Source organism: Aphanomyces invadans, assembly GCF_000520115.1.
Source record: "Aphanomyces invadans strain NJM9701 unplaced genomic scaffold supercont1.5, whole genome shotgun sequence".
NCBI classification, from domain to species: Eukaryota; Oomycota; class Saprolegniomycetes; order Saprolegniales; family Verrucalvaceae; genus Aphanomyces; species Aphanomyces invadans.
Genome location: NW_008580150.1, coordinates 1,763,633 through 1,781,535, shown reverse-complemented (window position 1 = coordinate 1,781,535; position 17,903 = coordinate 1,763,633). Strand labels below are relative to the sequence as shown.

The 17,903-nt window shown below is 53.5% G+C and overlaps 8 protein-coding genes across 11 annotated transcripts; 4 read left to right on the top strand and 4 right to left on the bottom strand.

Moving 5' to 3' along the window:
• Positions 1–322: 322 nt before the first annotated feature.
• Positions 323–1,648, bottom strand: H310_03556 (hypothetical protein; the record flags this gene model as incomplete). Its single annotated transcript, XM_008867469.1, has 2 exons — positions 323–1,522; positions 1,625–1,648. The coding sequence occupies 2 exons, from the start codon at positions 1,646–1,648 to the stop codon at positions 323–325; spliced, it is 1,224 nt and encodes a 407-aa protein (XP_008865691.1).
• Positions 1,649–2,324: 676 nt separating this feature from the next.
• On the top strand, positions 2,325–3,510 carry H310_03555 (hypothetical protein). The gene is made up of 4 exons (XM_008867468.1): positions 2,325–2,630; positions 2,688–2,738; positions 2,786–2,911; positions 2,958–3,510. Exons 1-4 carry the CDS (start codon positions 2,358–2,360, stop codon positions 3,153–3,155), a joined length of 648 nt encoding a protein of 215 aa, XP_008865690.1. The 5' UTR covers positions 2,325–2,357; the 3' UTR covers positions 3,156–3,510.
• H310_03554 (hypothetical protein) lies at positions 2,929–6,827 on the bottom strand. The gene is made up of 5 exons (XM_008867467.1): positions 6,344–6,827; positions 5,852–6,289; positions 3,875–5,797; positions 3,495–3,830; positions 2,929–3,425 (listed from the first exon to the last, which is right to left on the bottom strand). The coding sequence occupies exons 1-5, from the start codon at positions 6,821–6,823 to the stop codon at positions 3,267–3,269; spliced, it is 3,336 nt and encodes a 1,111-aa protein (XP_008865689.1). The 5' UTR covers positions 6,824–6,827; the 3' UTR covers positions 2,929–3,266.
• Positions 6,828–6,970: 143 nt separating this feature from the next.
• On the top strand, positions 6,971–8,315 carry H310_03553 (hypothetical protein). The gene has a single exon (XM_008867466.1). The coding sequence runs from the start codon at positions 7,023–7,025 to the stop codon at positions 8,268–8,270; it is 1,248 nt and encodes a 415-aa protein (XP_008865688.1). The 5' UTR covers positions 6,971–7,022; the 3' UTR covers positions 8,271–8,315.
• A 90-nt stretch (positions 8,316–8,405) lies between these two features.
• H310_03552 (hypothetical protein) lies at positions 8,406–9,036 on the top strand. Its single transcript, XM_008867465.1, has one exon. The coding sequence runs from the start codon at positions 8,531–8,533 to the stop codon at positions 9,020–9,022; it is 492 nt and encodes a 163-aa protein (XP_008865687.1). The 5' UTR covers positions 8,406–8,530; the 3' UTR covers positions 9,023–9,036.
• A 730-nt stretch (positions 9,037–9,766) lies between these two features.
• On the top strand, positions 9,767–10,636 carry H310_03551 (hypothetical protein). Its single transcript, XM_008867464.1, has one exon. It carries the CDS (start codon positions 9,785–9,787, stop codon positions 10,493–10,495), a length of 711 nt encoding a protein of 236 aa, XP_008865686.1. The 5' UTR covers positions 9,767–9,784; the 3' UTR covers positions 10,496–10,636.
• On the bottom strand, positions 9,773–14,238 carry H310_03550 (hypothetical protein). Of its 4 annotated transcripts, none has more exons than XM_008867461.1 (14): positions 13,879–14,238; positions 13,798–13,834; positions 13,214–13,739; positions 12,887–13,162; positions 12,365–12,818; positions 12,194–12,312; positions 11,806–12,135; positions 11,655–11,759; positions 11,446–11,598; positions 11,065–11,395; positions 10,906–11,017; positions 10,764–10,845; positions 10,155–10,710; positions 9,773–10,088 (listed from the first exon to the last, which is right to left on the bottom strand). In XM_008867461.1, exons 1-13 carry the CDS (start codon positions 14,189–14,191, stop codon positions 10,549–10,551), a joined length of 3,000 nt encoding a protein of 999 aa, XP_008865683.1. In that variant the 5' UTR covers positions 14,192–14,238; the 3' UTR covers positions 9,773–10,088; positions 10,155–10,548. The 4 variants fall into 4 exon arrangements, with proteins under 4 accessions (XP_008865683.1, XP_008865684.1, XP_008865682.1 ...); XM_008867462.1 differs by having other exon boundaries at positions 10,906–11,005; XM_008867460.1 differs by having other exon boundaries at positions 9,773–10,710.
• Positions 14,239–16,252: 2,014 nt separating this feature from the next.
• H310_03549 (hypothetical protein) lies at positions 16,253–17,297 on the bottom strand (the record flags this gene model as incomplete). The annotated part of the gene is made up of 3 exons (XM_008867459.1): positions 16,253–16,523; positions 16,574–16,658; positions 16,724–17,297. The coding sequence occupies 3 exons, from the start codon at positions 17,295–17,297 to the stop codon at positions 16,253–16,255; spliced, it is 930 nt and encodes a 309-aa protein (XP_008865681.1).
• Between the last annotated feature and the right edge of the window lie 606 nt (positions 17,298–17,903).

Genomic DNA, 17,903 nt, shown 5'->3' with positions numbered 1-17,903 from the left:
GAATACGTTATTTCAGCTTCCATCCAAGAAGTAGAAGGGATACCCCCTACTTACATTGGTCCGCCAGGTTTCCATTTTGGGCGTGAATCCATGAAAAATAAGGGTACCAGTCATTGCAATTCGCCCAGAGTTCAATCCCCGTCCAGGTCATAATGCAAACAATTATTTCCCCTAAGTCAAACCTGCAACTACAAAGCATTTATGCTTTCCTACGTCTCACATCACGAAGCAGCTTCACATAGGAGCTGGTGAAACCCCGATAGGCTGCTTCAAACTGCTGGTAGGATTGATACTTGCTGAAAGCCATCGCCAAGGTAAACGCTCAGAGTACTTCTTCCGATCCATTCGTATCATCTCTTTCGTTTAGTTCTTCAGTGAACAAACCAAGCCGATGGATGGGTCGGCCACGAACCACTGCTGCCAGGCCTCGGTTCCAGAACGTGCCGTTGGAATGGCCTTCTAGACAACGAACTCTTCCATCGAACTCTGCTTGGTCACCACCGTGGCCAGATGCCTTGCGACTGGCAGTTGCCGCAAGTTTGGCCAACGTTCTCCCAAGGTCGTCAACGGTGAAGGTCAAATCGACCGTGGTTGTCACGTCCGATTGCCACGGCACTAGACTTTCACCGTGACCGGTACGAAGGAGACTCCGTGGGTCAATCTCGTTGCTGATGCTCTGAATGATCAGGTACTCACAGCATGTCTTGGCATCAGCCCAACGACACCATGCCATCAACTCCCTAAAGTTGAACCGGCACTCCTTCGACACAAATACAAGGTAGAACGATCCACCTCGACGCAGACTGTGCAAAGATTTGCCAATAGGGAGATCTAGAGTTCTTTCGACAGTATCACCAAGTGTCTTGCGCACACTGTTTTGGTCGAGGGGGTGGCTCCAGTCGATCCGAGGGATACCCGTCTTCGTTGCGGCATATTTTGGGAAGACAAAGATACTCGTCGCCATGTTCTGCCCGGACGTTCTGATCTTCAAAATGTACTCTTCGTAGAACAAGCACGCGCGCAAGCACGGAAAGGACATCTCGTCGACGAGATGATACACTTGCGAGTCCTCTTCTACGCTCGCCTTCTTGTGCCAACGTAAGCGCACGGAGAGGTATCGTCCATTGCTGTCCGTGACGAGTTGAACGTCGTTCCAACGTAGTGCCAGGACTTCGCTCATGCGAAAGCATCCAACAAAGCCAACAGCCAAGAGGAGCCGCAGCATGGCACCAAGAAAGGGATGCAGACATGCAAAGATGTTCATGAGCGTGGACAGCTCTTGCACGGTAAGGGGATGCGGCTTCTTTTCGTCGACATTGTTCTGTTTGTTGTACTTCTGTAGCCCCACGATATAGCGCCTTGTCGCCGGGTCCTGGGCCGGGTTTGGAACCACACCAAGTTTGTTGAAGTACGTCACAAGGGACGACTTTGCCTGGTCTATGGTACGGTCCTGGGAGTAGAGGTGGTGGAAAAAGTCGGTCAACTCTTCAGTTCCGGCAGAGCACGGGTCGATACCATCCTTCTGCAGTCGCAGAAAGGACTCGAACTGCTTTTGATACGTTTTGTACGCGCTTCAGGTGTTGGTACCAAGGAAAGACTCCTCAAAAGTCGTCTTCGACGGCACCGTCGCCTTCTGTGTTGACGGCATGCTCAGATCTGGTAATTTCAAAACTGCCTAATTTTCATTTCGTATTTGCCAATCCAATTGTGTTATCACTGTATGTTCGTGATATGTTGGTAAACGACAATTTAAACGGCCAATCCGATGCTGCAAAATATCACTTTCCAATCAAAACGATATTTGATGTCGGTCATCCAATGTCCTGGCGAGAATGTGTCGGTTTAATGTCGGTTGCCATGTACATGTGGATGATATGTTGATGAAGGACATTGCCATCGCCCAATCCAATTGTGTGAATATATATTTCATCCAATCATTGCGCTTCCTGTTGTCTGTCGTCCAATCCTTTGGTCAAAATTTGTCGGTTTGATGTCGGATGCCATGTACTACTTACTGTACATGTCTGCATGTTGCAGTTGTCTTCGTATTTGTATGCCAATCTACGATAAATTACATCAAACTCCGACCGCAAACGGATGTAACAGTGGAGATTTATCGTCGAGCAGCGTCGAATGGAACTCCACTAAGCCTAATTGATTGGCTATTAATACTGCTTTTCTTTCCTGTCTCAAAACTCCCCTAAGACTATTTGATTGGCTATAAATACTGCTTTTCTTTACAGACAGGAAAGAGGATTTCACATACAAAGAGAACGTTTCAAAACTTTTTAAAACGAGTGATTTAAAATACTTTTGTGCTATATGGAATCCAACAAGGAGAATTGCCGCGGTGCGTAATGTTCGGGTTTGGTAAGCCGGAGAAGACGCCTCGTGAGCGAGCGAAGGAAGCGAAGCGCGGTATCGCACAGAGCCAACGAGAGCTCGAGCGGGAGAAAATGGCCTTGGAGCGACAGGAGAAGCAACTGATTGCAGACATCAAGAAAGCAGCAAAGGAAGGCAACACTGGCGGGACAAAGATTCTCGCTAAGCAGTTGATTCAGTTGCGACAGCAGAAGGACAAGATGACCATGTTGAAAAGCAACTTGGGTAGTATCGGGCTACAAACCACGGTCAGTAACCCTGCGTCTCTCCTTTGAAGACCCAATTCATGAACGTTAGTTATACAGTCCATGGCGGCCCAAATGACAATGGTTGCAGCCATAGAAAAGACCACAAAGGTATCAATGTCCTCGTCATGACCTCACAATTTTTCACGCGCTGTCAGACTATGGCGAGCACAAGCAAGCAAATGGATATGAACCGCTTCCAGAAAGTCATCATGGACTTTGAAAAGCAGAGCGAAATGATGGGCATGCGGGAAGAAATGCTCGACGACACCTTGATTGATGCCGTACGCATATCATTTTCCTTCTGTCTCTCATGGAATCGCTACCTAGTTCGATGACGAAGAGGTCGAAGCCGAAGGCGACGCCGTCGTCGACCAAGTGCTAACAGAAATTGGGCTCGACTTGGGGTCCCTCATGGCTGATGCACCAACCCGCCAGGCAAATGCCACAGCCGCCATGGATGCCCTTCTTCCAGACGTAACGTTGCTGCCCACTCCTACCAAAGTCACTGCCGCATCGCTGCAGTAATCCACATTCACACGCTCCTTCACAACCACAACATGACATCAGTTGCGAATATGTGCAGAGCGCTCAACACCCCGCCATTCAGTATCGGTCCTGCGATTGCATTACCCCCTCTTATGCTTCAGTCATAGTGGTCGCAGATAATCTCGACAGTACTTGAAGCCCTGGGGCCGCTGGGCGGGCCATCCACACAGCGAGATCAACGTCCTCGTCATCTGGCACCTTTGTGATGGAGATCGACACGGATAAATACGGCGGGTATGGCTGCGACTCCTACAATTCAGCGTAGAGCGGATGAGTGAGTATATCATGCATCGACTACCGAGTTTCCATGCGCATTACCAGCAACGCGTCAGCGTGAATGTTAAACGTGCCGTCGATCGTGTGGCAAGATTGCAATTCGGTCAGATCGATGTCGACCGTCCGTTTTGACGACGACGCTGGCGTTGACGAAGCATGTGTGAGGTGCACGGTGCAAACGCCACGTGAACTGCCGTAAAATGCCTGCATCGCATCCAGGGCTCCCCGTACGTAGATGTGGTGCGTACTGTCAAACACGATATCGGAATCTTGGCTGGGGTTCGCTCCATGGCCTCGTCGAATGGACTCGTACTCCATTTGCGCGACCTGGGAGTGGTCGTTGTTGCCAAGCGAGATCTGCTGAGTCGCGACGTGTACCTACGCAATATGTTTGGCGCGCTCCGATGGGTTGGGCTCTATACCTCCTCCAGAAAACCAAGCGTGGCGGTCCACCCGGTGTGGCCTTCACTGGGGTGCCAGTTGTGCGTGCGATGAAGCATCACTGTGATGCACCAAGTCGGTGGGGTCGGCAGTGCTGGTCCTTTGGTTGATTTTCTGATTGTTCCGGACGATTGCCGTCGTTGTGACAGCAAGGCGTCGTCGTCATCGCCACCATTTTCGTCGTGTGGGGATGGTATAATGCCTTCCAAGAGCTCCTCATTTTCTTGCTCACAATCTCCTTCGTCCGTGCCTTCGCCTTGCTGAGATGGATGTCGTCGGTGCAGCGGGACGACGGCGTCCGTTTGGCGATTCTGACGGCACGATGCTTCTTCAATCAACTCCTCGAGCTCGTTGGGCTCACGAAGCGATGTAACGGTGCTGTTGCGACCGCCACCGTGTTGACGGTACCGGTCGCAGTGGGCCTTTGGCACCGTCAAATTTGCGTCTTCGGTGACGGCGTTCATGTTATCGACCCATTCCGAGCACAGCTTGTCAGTGGCCACGTACGACGCATCTGGCACAAACACGCCCAAGTATTGCCGGAGGTTGTACTTGGCCGTAATGTGCTTGGAGTTAACGACTCGGATGCGCTCGAACCCAACATTCGCCTTTAAGTTGAAGAGCTCGCCGGAGCTCATGCTCGTGTACACGTCTGTCTTGGAGACGTAAGCACTTCGAAACTGGTAGAGTTGGATCTTGGTTGACCCAAGGAGGACCGAGTACGATCCCGGGGCTTCAAACATGGCTGCATCGCGCTTCTTCACACCTCTCCTAGGTGGTCGACCGGTGGAAAGCGAGGATGTTGGAGGGGGTGGTTGTTGCTGTTGATGGCCCCTCCGCGGGTCAATGTCGACGGTGTGGGGGTCTGTGCACCGAATGAGCTGTATCGTGATCGTGCCTTCGTCCGCCAGGTACGAGCCAAGACCAGAAGACTCGCGCAACTTTGACGCGAGGGGGGTTTTCGGCGCGAAGAAGTGAAAGCATCGCATGAGGTTGAGCGGGATCCAGTAGCATGTGGTAGAAGTCGAGCCGCCATGAGTGGACGTTGACGCCAGCATGGTATGGGCATCGAGAGGTACAAAGCAGTCGAAACCCAGAACGGCAAAGCGAAGGTACAGTCGAGACCGCTTTGGTCGCGTGGGGTCAATGAGTTGTTGGCTTTCGCTGTCGAACAATTCCTTCGGGATGTCGTATAGCGCCGTGAAGAAGAGCATGAGCCTGCACAGCGTAAACTCGGTGGGAACTTGAGTTAGCATCGGCTGCGACCGTGCCACATTGGCTTCGTGAGTGATGGTGACGGCGCCATTGCTACCACTGGCGCACTCTCCTTTGCGAGATGCCATTGGGGCCATTGTCTCCCTCGTGGGGCACCCCAGATACGCCGTGAACTTGGCCTCGACCTTGAGCAATGCCTGGTCGCGCTCATACAGCGCATAGCACAAGTTACACACGTTCCACGTTTGGTAGAGCAAGCCGCTGTCCAGGTCGTCCTTGGGATGTCCGAGAAATGCCAGGTTCGCGTCGATGGCGGACCGGAGCCGGATCCGGGCAATGGTTTCATACATCATTTTCATCGTCATTTTGTACGCGACTTCGTGCTGGAGGTATAGCACTTGGCACAACTTGCACGGCACCATCTTGTGCACTTTCCACCCGTCGGGATCTGGCGCTGATGCGTGCTGGTTGGGTTTTGTCGCGACGGGGGCGTCGTCATCCAGATCGTCTTGGACAGTTGACCGATCGTAGGCATCGCCGAGCTTTGACGAGAGTGATGTCGGCCGCATGCTCTTGAGCCGAAAGCATTTGACTTGGATGAGCCACCACTGCCCCATGTCGTCCTTGATGTAGTCTGCCACGACGCTTTCAAACGCCAACCGCAGCGACGCTTCCACATACTTGAGCATCTGGGCACACACCGATTGAGTTCAACACACGACGGAGCTGTGCCGATCATGTACCCGCACATGCACCTCCATGAGGTCGGCAACCGCCCGCTCTGTGAGTTTAGCAAACGAGCAGCTCTCGTTAAGTGCCGTGAGGGTACAGAACCGATTGAGGCACGGCAAGTTGGGCGCGTCGAACGGCACCTTGTTAGTGATAGTCCATCCGAACGCTGGCCGGCCAGCTTTGTACACAGCGCGCACGACGAACGCCTTCGGACCCTTGGGCTTGACGTACTTTTGCAGGGCAAACGTGACTGGACTCCCGATCGCCTTGGTGAGAGCGCTCTTGAGCTCCAATGTGTTGTACAGCTTGATATGGTTCCCCCCGGCCGTCGTCGTGACCCCCGTCGACATTTTGACGACTTGAGGCTCTTTGAACACCACGACTGGGTCGTTTTCGAATCGTCGGTTCCCAAGCTTTTCCATGACATGCGCGTCTTGAAAGTTGATCACCTGGCATGAACGTCACGTTTCAGTGCAATTTGGAGACGTTTCCAGTGCCACAACCTTTCGAATGTACCCGTTCTGATCGCTATAGAGCCACACGGGGGGGAAATTCGCCCCAAACACTATCGTATCGGGCAACCAACACTTGAGTTGCAGTTTGGGATGGCCGACGGACCGAAGCGGGATATGGCAAGTGGTGTCGTCAGGCCGTTCTGTCGGCAGAGCGTCCTTGTCTTGTTCGCCACCAACATCCGCGACCGACGCCAGGTACTTGTAAAAGTAAACCCCTGGAAGAAAGCTTTCGGTGTACGTGTAGTTCATATCCACCTGTGACGCCTCGTTGCGCTGCGCTTGATATCGCGAGTGCACTTTGGCCGCCTTGGCGTGCTGCAACGCCGCTAAGAGCTTTCGATTCGAGACGAGGTCATTGATCTCAGAGCTTATGGCTGTGGATGAATCGTGGGTCAATATCGCTTCTGATGACGGTCCATCTGGATTAAGCAGCCGTCGAGGCAGCGGTCCCCTCGATCGCCGCCGCATATCCGCGCGCGGTTTCAAGTCGAAGAAACGCCTTTCTGGCGAAACAGTGTTGTTCAAAATACACCTCCTGGCTAAATTAATCCGTCAAAATACATGGAGCTTGGTGATTGGGCAATTTGAATAGGCGTTTCGAGGTTCTCCAACCGTAACGGCGTCTCCACTAAGGCCGCCGCCACGTTGACCTTGACACGGCACACCCATGGAAGCCAGAATCGTGGCGCTGCAGCGCCAATCGCTAAAGCAGAACGCGGTCCGGCATTCTTTTTCCAGCGCCATCGCGTCTCGGTTCTTTGTCGATGGCAGCTTGGCAAGGCGGCAACGCATCATCGAAAGTGTCAAGCGTCGACAAGCTCGTCTACGGGAGAAATCACGGGTCGAGCAAATCAAGGGCGAGTGGTTACGCCGAACGTTTGAAGAGAAGAAGGAACTTGAGGAGAAGAAGCGGGGAAGGGATCTCGACCGGTCGAGGAGACGGCAGCAAAACCTCAGTGCTACTCGAATTCAGAAAATATGGCGGAAATCGTACCACGAACGGTTGTACTGGCAGCTCATCAATCACGCCGCAGCCCTCATCCAGGTGGCTATGAGGGACTTTATGCTTCAGCAGCACGCCAAACGGTTCCGGTGCACCTTGGTTTTGCAGAGGTGGTGGCGGCTCGTGACCTTTCGCCGGCAACGTCGTGCCGCTCAAGTCTGCATCGCCCTTTGCATTCATGGGTACGCGCTACGGCGTCGTGGACGACGATTTCGCCTTCAGGAAGCGGCGACTTTGATCATCCAGCGAGCGTGGACCACGTACTGGGCTGGCATTAGAGCAGCGGCGGCTTCCACGATTCAACGGTGTGCACGACTTCGACAACGCAAGCGACAAATCAAACGTCTGGCCAGTATTCACCAACACCTTCGACTGATCGAACGGATGGACGCTAGCGCCAGAATCCTTCAGCGCAACCTGGCACATCGAGCAGTCAAGATTAGGCTCCTGTGCGATGAGGTGTTCCAGAAGCTTCTCAGTACAATGAAAACACCTAGCGTGAAGATCATTGAACTGGACGACGTGCCGCATGAAGGTCTCGCCAATGCCGTGGCAGAAGAAGCAAAGTTGGTGCGACAAAGGGACACGTTGACGCGGGAGATTGACGAGCTCCGACGAACGCGCGTGCCCATGGCCATGCAACAGCGCAATGACGAACGTGAGAGTTTGCGACGCCTTAGAGTTCTCGAGAGCCATCGCGTGGCGAAGGAGAAAGAGCGGGAGGCCGAGAGACTCCGGGAAGTGGAGGAACAGACCAAGCGCGTGATTCGATGGGAGATGGAGAAACAGTTTGACCACCAGCGGCGATTCAAGATGAAGAAAGTCAAGCAACACGGCGACAACTCGACAACCTCGTCTGGTACGACCGAGGCGGGGTTTGGGCGATTAGATTCGCGCGTCGAAGTCGAGTAACCCTCGGGGCCGTCACACCTAAATTATTCAACGGAGTTGGCCAAATTGTTTGCTTGTATCGAGTATGACATGTAGAAAATACTGGCGTGAAATTGTTGTTGTAGCAATGTGGATCAATCACGTACACCGCATACGTCAGTCATAATCATTGCTGAAGCAACTCGGAAGGAATTATTAGTTCTATCCTAATCGAACAGCATTATTTCTTTGGGCTTGGTCTGGTCTTTGGTTTCCATGATGCAGATCTCATTACCAGGGGCATGAGACGCGCGTTTTCTCTGAACGACGTAAAACACGGCGGCCCCAATAAGCACGACGACCCCAGACCCGATCAAGATCCAGTTGGTGAGGCTCAGGCCAGCATACAACGACGACGTTGTTGTGGCTGTTGTGGTGGGAACGACCACAGGCTTGGGCTCAGGCGTGCGTTTGAATTCAAGGCATCCGCCGGTGGTGAAGTTTGCGAGATAAGTCTTCTTGGTGGCTGGGTTGTAGCAGCACTCGTCCATGGCACCTGGGCCCATGTAGTGGAGGAAGCCGTCGCAGCAATCCCACCGATCCTGGGGAATGTAACACAGACCTGCAGTGCCCGCGCTGTTGACGCACAAGAGCTCGTTTGGTTTACATTGAGACGGCATGGATGCTGCGACGGCAGCAGACACTACGACAATGACGGCAAGGAATGGCGACGTCCACGCCATGGAGACTTGGACTTCCAGGAATGCCTTCACCGGCCACAGTCTGGCCGGTGAATGCAACTTGCGAGGACAATAAACGCACCCACGTTTCTCTATACGCACCATTTAACACCCATGCTCCATACAAAAACTAGTATTAATTCAGCGTTTTGAAAAATGCTATTGGTTGTTCAGGTGCTTGGTGCAATTCATCCAAGTGACAGCATTCCCTAAAATAAGTTTGAATTACTGCTTCATATCCTCAAGGCACGTGGGTGAATTCACGGCTCTTCTTGAGTTCGTGAGGCTCCAGCGCAGCATTCTTCGCATTCAAAGTGGCCACATGCCTGTTCTTGTCTGTCTTCTGACACAAGAGCGCTTGCCACGAGCACTCGCGCAGTCAGATATCGAGGGTCATTGGAACAGTACCAGGTGTTGGTGTGACACAAGGAACCTCCGCAAAATGTTCGACCAATTGTGTCTGTCGTGGCAATTAAAACTTCCCACGAATTGTATACGTACGTGCCATGTTTTCAAAACTTCAAAACGGGTCATTCTTATGAGTGGGCGTGATGAACCTGCATTTGTGTGGTAGATGTAATGCAACGGGGGGCTCTTCCGCGGCTCGTCGCTTTGTACTGCGGATTGACCGTGAATGTGAATTAGAACATTCACGCCGTTTTGGCTGTTTTGGGGCGAGTGATTTTTGGGATGCACGTTGACAATGTGCGGAAGGATGGTAAGCCCAGTACTACTACCCTACTACGGGTAGTAGTACTATGTTCCCCTGTTATCCGGACACCATTATCCGTATTGCCTTGCTCACTCACGGAAGAAATGGGACGATGGCGCAATGCAGCGTGGGGTTTGGCGGTGGTGGCCGTGGTGATCTTTAGCGCCATGAGCACCAATATGAAGACAGAACAACAGCAAAATCGAGTGCAGAAAGTAATGGACCGCGTTCGCGCCATGCAGAAGGAGATTCAATTGCTGCCTTTGAACATGACAATCGTGGACGAGCTGCGGGCCAAGCAGGTGACGTGGCGCAACAACTGGACGGCCCTACTCCTGCTTGAAGAGGCGCATCAACAGCAAATCTCATCGCACTGGAAACACATGAAAGAGTCCATGCTCGCGAATGCTGCGGCGAAGCAAGACGACGTCAACGTGTTGCGGGAGAGAGAACGTGAGTTGATGGAGCACTTACGTCAGTGGAAGACAGTACAACACGAGATCAACGCGACGTCGATGAAAATCTTGTCCATAAAGGCGGAGATTGCTCGTCGACAAGAGGAGAAGGCAGCGTTACGGAAGGATGCAATCGCTAAGGGCCTAGCATCTCTTCAACGACAAGCGGACCAGGACGAGGCGCGCCGTATTTTGAACGACGAAGCGATTGCAGCTCGAGACGCTGCATGGTTTCGACGTCGAGTGCTGACGTCGACGGCGGTTGCAGGGGGCATCCTTGCGTTCGGGACGGTGGTCGTCACGTTCCGTGCACGTTGGTCGCACCACGAATCGTCCCGTCGGCCGTCGAAACTCGAGTGAAACCACAGGGCGAAATGAGCCAGATGTGGTCGAATAAATTAGGAAAACAGGGGTCACAAATCGATGTGAGAGGTGGGGCGACCGATGACGTAGAGGAGATCTTTTGCGTGGAGCTTCATCTCGGTCTTTGGGTTCGTGTGCACGTAAGCGGGGGTGACTTTGGAAGCATTGGATGCGACTACTTCGGGGTGCCAGCACCCGATACAGATCAAGTTCTGCAGCCGCGACATGGTCAGCAGCCTGCATCCTTGAAACGCATGTGACGTACGTGGCGCAGGAGTTTCCGAAAGCTTTCGCCAAACATTTTGCCCACAAGACCTTTCGGGCACGGCACTTGAAATAGTTGAAGGCTACGACAACGTCGTCAGCAAGCGGGCTTGTTGATTTGAAATAGAGACAGAAGGTCGTACTCGTTGTCAGGCTCCTGGCCGTGCAAGAGCGCGTCGATGATCACAGGCAGTGTGGGCTTTTGATAACATTCGCTCATGAGCGACTCGATCAAGCCGTTCACTGCCACACGTCCTAACAGTCATTGGGTTACGTGTGCGAGGTCAGGGTCGGTGTCGCACCCGAGGCATATGCAGGCTCGCAGATGTGGTTCATATCCAGCACGTCGTCCGATTCGTTCGTCGCGAATTCCATGTCCGAGTACGCGCCGTCATCAACTCCTGGTTGGTGGTCGGTCACACGGCGGTCCCGTCGGCTCTCGCGCTTCACAGCCATGCTGAGGAATCGCACGTTCGTGTGTTTGGCGAGGTCAACAATCAGGTTGGGCGGGTGCTTGTGGTGCCGGCTGCACCCTTCCAAGATGAACCGCACGCACGTGATGGCGTCGGCGTCCACCATGTTTTTGTCGAAGAATTCGACCGTGGACGGCGAGTTGCACGTGCCCGACGTCGACTACGCGACAATCCGGGCCGGTCAGAGCGGTGGCAACCCGATCCACGTACCAGCACGATCACGGACGCCGCAGACGTAATGCTCACGCGCTGCAAATCAAAAGAGCTCAGGGGCGACCCCAACGCAAAGTACGTGCGATCAGGGTGCGTGAGCCGCTCGAAATCGGCGATCGACATCTTTGTCGGGGCAAAAATCACAACAATCTAACGTCCACGACAGCGGAAGTTACTCGAGGCACGTGCTCAACGCGTCAGCCTACCTGAGACGTCGATTTGGCGCGCAGCGGGCCGAGGAGGTCCTGCAGTTCGTACGGGAGCCCAACAATAACGATGTGCCGGCTCAGCACGGATGGCACTTCCTTTGCCTAGCTTGCCACGTCAACCGCTGCGGCGTGACCAGCCGTGTCGTACCATGAACTGATCGTACGCCACCTTGAGGTCGGACCCGGCCACGTCATCCGTTTTGGACTTGAACATGTGCCCGCCCAGCGTAAGTTTCTTCGTTTGCCGCTTGGGGCTCTGCACAGGCTTGACTCTGTCGCTGTCTTCGGCGTCGGCCTTGGCACGCTCCATTTTGCGCAACGTCTGTCGGAATTGCCGGATTTGCTCGAGCTGGTACTCGTTGATGCGGTCGACAACCTCGACGCCCGGCGCGATGACGTACACGGTGCAGCAAAGTTTGGGATCGGCGGCCTGGCCGAGCTTGAACGACATCGGGTTCAGCTGAATCGAGTTCGTGCCCTGTGTACAAGTCGTCGTGACCGCTCAAGACGTTTGGCTAACGGCGTTGTGGCCGTACCGTTTCCATCGCAATGGGAATCACTTGAAGGTTGTTGTACAGGAACATGACGAGTTCGTGGTACGTGATGCCAGAGAAGGACCGCGGGATGTCGACGCGAAAGATCTTGCTCATGGCGCCTACAACGAAACAGAGTGACCGCCGCCGGACGACTGCATTCGAGGAACACACCTTCGAGATAGTCTGTCATCCACGCGTCCTTGGGCGGTTTGAGGGGCGGCGCCAGCGTCGACAGCAAGTTTGTGAGGAGCGTCGTGAGTCCCTTGATTCGACAGCTGAGCGCGAGCATGCTCATCTTGAGCTTTTGCACGCAAACCACGTTGTTGGCGCCAGAGATTGTGCAGTACGACACCGACGTCGACGCAATCACTTGGGTGAAGATGGGCACCGTCTTGTTCATGACGCGGAACGCAGTCGTGAGAATGGCCGACATTTGGTCAGCACGCCCAGTCTTGTCCCCGGATGCGGACGTGAGGACGTAGCAGACAGAGCTCGTGGGGACGGCGGCGCGTTTGAGGTCCGACTCTTGCATGGCCGACCCGACGATGTAAGTGACGCGGGGCTCGAACTGGTGGATGATCTTGGTCACGTCGGGGGTTGGTTCTTGGGGATGGAGGATCACAATCTATGGCGAAAAGAAGTGGCGCGCGTCACGAGCAAGCGGAGGTCAAGTCTACCATGCATGGCACGCACCCGTTCGTTCCAGTTGCGATTCTGCGGGTGAAAGAACTGTCGGAGAAACGCATGCAGCATACCAACGTCGAGCTCGTGGGCTGTGATGACGCCGTGCGTGTCGCTGCGTGAAGTAAATGCCTTGTTGTACTTGGAGTGCTGCGAAATGACCGACACGAGCGTGTTGACTTGGATCGGAAGAAAGACAAACGTCATCATGATCAAGATGGACGTGCCGATGCGGCCGGCCGACGTTTTGGGCGAAATGTCGCCGTACCCGAGGGTCGATATCGTGACCTGTCCATGCACAATGACTCGAGATGCCCTGCTCTATTTGGCCGGTCGTACCACGACAAAGTAGATCCAGTCGAGAAATCGGTACACTTGACACCGACAGCAGTTGGTCGGAGGGTGGGGACTCGCGAGCGTGTAGTTGACAAAGCTCGTGCACCACGTGGTCAAATTTGTATTGGGAAACGTGATCTCGATCTCGGAGCACGTCAACACATCGTCGCGGTAGTGGGGAATGCAAAAGTCGGGACATTGCGCGGGACACAGTTCGACGTTTTGTAGGGCGCCCGCGACCGCAATGATCATGCAGAGCACCGTGAGCACGGTGGCAAGGATCTGGCGCTGGACGATGGACGACGTGAAGCGCAGGAGGCGGTACGCCCGCAGCACGCGCATCGATTTCATCACTTGGAGCATCGAGAGGAACTGTCGACCGGCAGTGTCGAGCTTGAGCATGGTCAGGGTGTGCTGTGTAAACGATATTTCAATCCAGGCGGATGCAACGCCAATCAAGTCCACGAGAGAAAACACGCTCGTGATGTACTCGAGTCGAAGCGGGGCGGCGTACACGCGAACGATGTAACTACAACGCGGCAAGCATGAATCGGTTGTGCCCCAGGGAGGAAATGGTATCGGCTTACTCGGCGGTGAAGAGAATCCCGATCACGTTGCTTGCACCTGGAACGCTACGTTAGAAAGATGACATGGTGTGGCGAACGCACTCTGCACAGATGGCTCCAAGTCGATGCTGTACGTGCTCCAGTTTGTGTAGAGAAAAAACGCCACCATGACGAAGCTCAGAACGACCATGAGGGCATCGGCCGCACGCATGAGTGGCGACAGCTCGAGGTTCCGAGCGACCCATAGCTGGAAAGTTTCGCCGTTCTGCCGTGGGAGGAGCAGCGACGTTGTCGCACGAGGGTCCAGTACAAGTGGGTCATCGACTTTTACTTTGTATGTGTTGAACGAGCCTCGAAACGTCTTTCCATACCGCCGCTTGCCATCCTGAAGGACGGACTTGGCTGAGGCCGGCATCGGGCTCGCTTTGGGGGGGGCGAAGGGTGCGCCGCCGTGTCGTTTCGGTTGTGGCAGTTGTGCTTTGGGATGTAACGCTTGAAACGAATCGTTACACCTTGTGGAAATCGACATGACTCGGGCCATCATTCAAACGACCGCCGCTGTCAGCGCAGCTGACACCAGTCAACGGGAATGCTCCACACGATGAGACGGGGTCAACGGCTGGGTCGGAACAATGCAGGATTTGATCCGTGTCGGGGGCGGGATGAGATCGTTGCTAGTCGTAAAGAGCATGTTGTGAACGCAATGGTGTGAATATCAACAGCAAGTTCGACGGTGCTGTACAACAAAGGGGCGAGACGGCGCATGGTGCGGCAGCCTACTGATATATTCAAACAACAGTCGTTGCCCCGTGGCATGGTGTGTGTGTCCTGCAATGGTGGGCTTACCTCATGTTTCAAAACTTCGATAGAAAACTCCAAATAGACTCGCCACCCTACTGTAGACCCGACACCCTGGTGTCAATCAGCCTCAAGTGCTGCCGACGCGTTGTGCATAACTGCATTGCCGAAAGAGTTCACGTTTCCGTCGACGCGAGTGGTGACTTTGTCGTTTCAAGGCTGATGAAGAGCACAACTTTCGTTTTCTTCCACATGACAATGGTGATTGTACAAGGACCTGCACGGGCAATGCCCGCGTTCCGGCGAAGGCGGCCATCGACCACGGACACGAAATGGTGGCCAATGCGGTACAAGAGCAAAACTGTCTACTCAACAGACAGCACTTTCGGTCCTTCGTGCATCTCGACCGCGCTTCCTGAATCAATATGTCAAACGGTCGCAACTCATCATAATGCCACTTGAACTATTCAATTTACAAACGTCCGACCGATGTCACATCCTGTAAGGAAGGCGCGTCGAAAGACCGACCTGAAAGATTGGAAAGCTGTCGGAGGTTCCACAAGCTGCCGCTGTCTGTGGCAATGACGCAGAGACTGTGGGGGTGTGGACCCATCCCACGGCTCCCACCTTAAGGTCGACGTGGCATTGCTTAAGATGGCCCATCGAGGGCGGCCGATCTCGTATACGAACCCGTCCCTCCCTGCCGACGACTTTGCGATGGTCGAGTCGCTTGGCCAGTCAATCTGTGACGATACGGGGAATCTTGGGATGGCAGCACGATGCGTCGCGTCGTGGCGACCGTCAGACACGACAAGAAGAATCGGACGGCATCGGGGAGGTTTTCAACAGGAGAGTGTCATGGTCCTAGGGCAAAGCCGACGAGCGGCAGCATGTAGAGCGATTCGCTACAACCTGGTAAAGCTACAAGTCCACCGCGTACGTGCACACTTGGACTATTGCCACGACGATAGATCCAAAACGCGGAAGAGTATTTGCGCACGAACCCTCTTGGACCACTTTAACCAACGGATTTCTAATTCAAGTCGAGATAATGGCCAACACTGCGTGGTGCATCCAATGCCAGGCCCAACTGTTTTCCCGGCGGACAGATACGACGCACTGCAACGACAACAGCGCCATCGTGTGTGCAAATTCATGCGGGAACGAGGGGCCGCTGCCTTTCTGGCCCATCACGTCAACTATTTCTCTGTCTTTCGAGTTTTGGCGAACTGCGTACGTTCATCTAACATCTCGATCGAGTATGCCTTCGCAGTTTCGATGGTTTCACACCACCGGCCGTAGTTCCAATGCACGGGCGGTCCGCTTGTATCGGCGAGGTCAATCTCGACAATGTATCGCAGCAACTGCAGCACCGATTGCTGCTTGAATCTTTCCAACACCGCGTTCTCTTTTAGAACGACGGAGACGGCCACCTCCACGAAGTGCGCCATAAGAGTCGCATGGATGTGGATATCGGAACTCCTCGAAGACGAGTCGAACCGAGCCTGTCACGCTCATCGCCGGCACGGACCCTTTGAGTTGTGCTCGAACGACCTCATTGCGATCTTTGGAAGAGTTGTGTCCATTTGTACATGCAAGCCGATGTAGGATATACGACGCCTTTTACCACAACATAGTAGTCGTTCGAGGTTTTTAGTTGTTACTGGGGGGTGCAAGCTTATCGAACGTGCAAAACTGCGTCTGGGCAACCAAACTTCGCTTTATACTTGTGGAAAATGCGCTCGAGCTCGTCGACGTATTGCTTATGCACCGCGTCGATGTCGTCCTGCGTCGGGTGCTCTGTTTTGGTCGTGGGAATCGGGTTCCCAAACACGTGGTGGTACTCGACGTCGTACGGGTAGATGGGGCACCACCAGTACGGACCCCAGCATATTGGCAAGGCGACGCTGAATCGCTTGGCGACCCATTGTCGAAATGGGAGCATGACCCTACTCCAAGTTGAGAAGGACGACCAGCCAAATACAAGATGGAAACGCACGTGGATATCTCAAACATGTCTGTCTCGCCAAAACAGTAGACTGGGACGACGGGAATGCCGTGTTGAATGGCGAGTTTGCAATGGCCTGGTGCGCGAACGCGGTGAGCTCGACGATTTTGGGCAGGCATGACGCTCTTAATGAGTTCGTACCTTTACGCTGTTTGACGTAAATCAAATGCTCGCCGCGCTTGGCCATCATTTGCTCGATCACGCCACCAACGAGAATGACGAGGGTCTTGCCTGACTGGAGCACTGCGTTTGCAACTTGCTTCGATGCATCCACGACGCCAAAGTACAACATGAACTCGCGCCATAGCGGGATGCGGAACACAATAGACGCGCCCAAATGGCGCCGCTTGTCGCCAGGCACAAAGTCGCTGAAGGCAGGTGATGACGAATTCGCGAGCAGCACGCCGTGGTGCCACGACGCAATGCCATGCGGGTGGACTGCAAACAAGTACTGCGTGCCTTTTACCAGAGGCGCTTCAAAGTGCAACTCGGCTTTCTTGACGAACGGTGACAGCCATCGCCAATCACGCGTGGCAAACCACGGCCAGTACCGGCCATCCGGTGACATCGGACATGGCTCTAGATACGACGGAATGTACGACAGAAGCAAGGCGAAGAGGAAGGCCTGCCAAATCGGCAAACTCGTTTGCTGAATGAAGTAGGCAGTTGCCGCCACAAAAACACTCACGGCCGCCACGTACACGGCCACTGACATGCCGATCACAAATCTGGGTTCGCAGTTGAATGTGATCATCAAACTCCAGAACGTATGCAAGATTATGAAAATATTCCGAAAATATATCTAAAATAACCAATGAATTCACGTGCATTCAGGGATTTTACGATGGCATCTTATCATCTCGTTATGAACAGTTAGTTGATGGAAAATCGATCGAAAGAAACATTTCATTGGGAGGCTACGACCTCTCCAACGAGTTTGAATGAAGCCGCAGGTTGATTCCATGGGTCGCTACAAGTAGCGCCGTGATGGTGGAGCGATTTACACGCTCAACAGATAAAATCTACAGGGAACGACGAAAAAGTGCACAATGATACAACCATCTTATCTTGAAATTTGTATTGGAAGTATATTACTCGGAGGAATTCGAGATGGTTTTTTGTCGTACACTACACGTCACACAAACAAACCCACCCATCCACATTTTCTAGTGCATTTTTTAACAATAAATCATCTAGCAGCATGAAAGGACTCAAATAAAATAGAATGATGGGGCGTTGACATTGGCATCCGATTTGCCGACAATCTTGCATGAGCCAATTCTGACATCTCATTTTGAATCTAAGCTAACCTATGTAGACT

What these genes read in the sequence shown, in the direction of transcription:
- H310_03551 (XM_008867464.1), top strand. Translation starts at nt 9,785, where the DNA reads ATGGGACGATGGCGCAATGCAGCGTGGGGTTTGGCGGTGGTGGCCGTG.
- H310_03553 (XM_008867466.1), top strand. Translation starts at nt 7,023, where the DNA reads ATGGAAGCCAGAATCGTGGCGCTGCAGCGCCAATCGCTAAAGCAGAAC.
- H310_03552 (XM_008867465.1), top strand. Translation starts at nt 8,531, where the DNA reads ATGAGACGCGCGTTTTCTCTGAACGACGTAAAACACGGCGGCCCCAAT.
- H310_03550 (XM_008867460.1), bottom strand. Translation starts at nt 14,191, where the DNA reads ATGCCGGCCTCAGCCAAGTCCGTCCTTCAGGATGGCAAGCGGCGGTAT. An exon ending in TTCCCATTGCGATGGAAACG is followed by an intron (nt 12,136 to 12,193) that starts GTACGGCCACAA and finishes ACTTGTACACAG; the next exon opens with GGCACGAACTCGATTCAGCT. An exon ending in GGCCAGGAGCCTGACAACGA is followed by an intron (nt 10,846 to 10,905) that starts GTACGACCTTCT and finishes ACGTTGTCGTAG; the next exon opens with CCTTCAACTATTTCAAGTGC.
- H310_03555 (XM_008867468.1), top strand. Translation starts at nt 2,358, where the DNA reads ATGTTCGGGTTTGGTAAGCCGGAGAAGACGCCTCGTGAGCGAGCGAAG. An exon ending in CCATAGAAAAGACCACAAAG is followed by an intron (nt 2,739 to 2,785) that starts GTATCAATGTCC and finishes ACGCGCTGTCAG; the next exon opens with ACTATGGCGAGCACAAGCAA. An exon ending in ACGACACCTTGATTGATGCC is followed by an intron (nt 2,912 to 2,957) that starts GTACGCATATCA and finishes ATCGCTACCTAG; the next exon opens with TTCGATGACGAAGAGGTCGA.
- H310_03554 (XM_008867467.1), bottom strand. Translation starts at nt 6,823, where the DNA reads ATGCGGCGGCGATCGAGGGGACCGCTGCCTCGACGGCTGCTTAATCCA. An exon ending in AGAACGGGTACATTCGAAAG is followed by an intron (nt 6,290 to 6,343) that starts GTTGTGGCACTG and finishes CGTTCATGCCAG; the next exon opens with GTGATCAACTTTCAAGACGC. An exon ending in TCATGGAGGTGCATGTGCGG is followed by an intron (nt 5,798 to 5,851) that starts GTACATGATCGG and finishes GTGTGTGCCCAG; the next exon opens with ATGCTCAAGTATGTGGAAGC.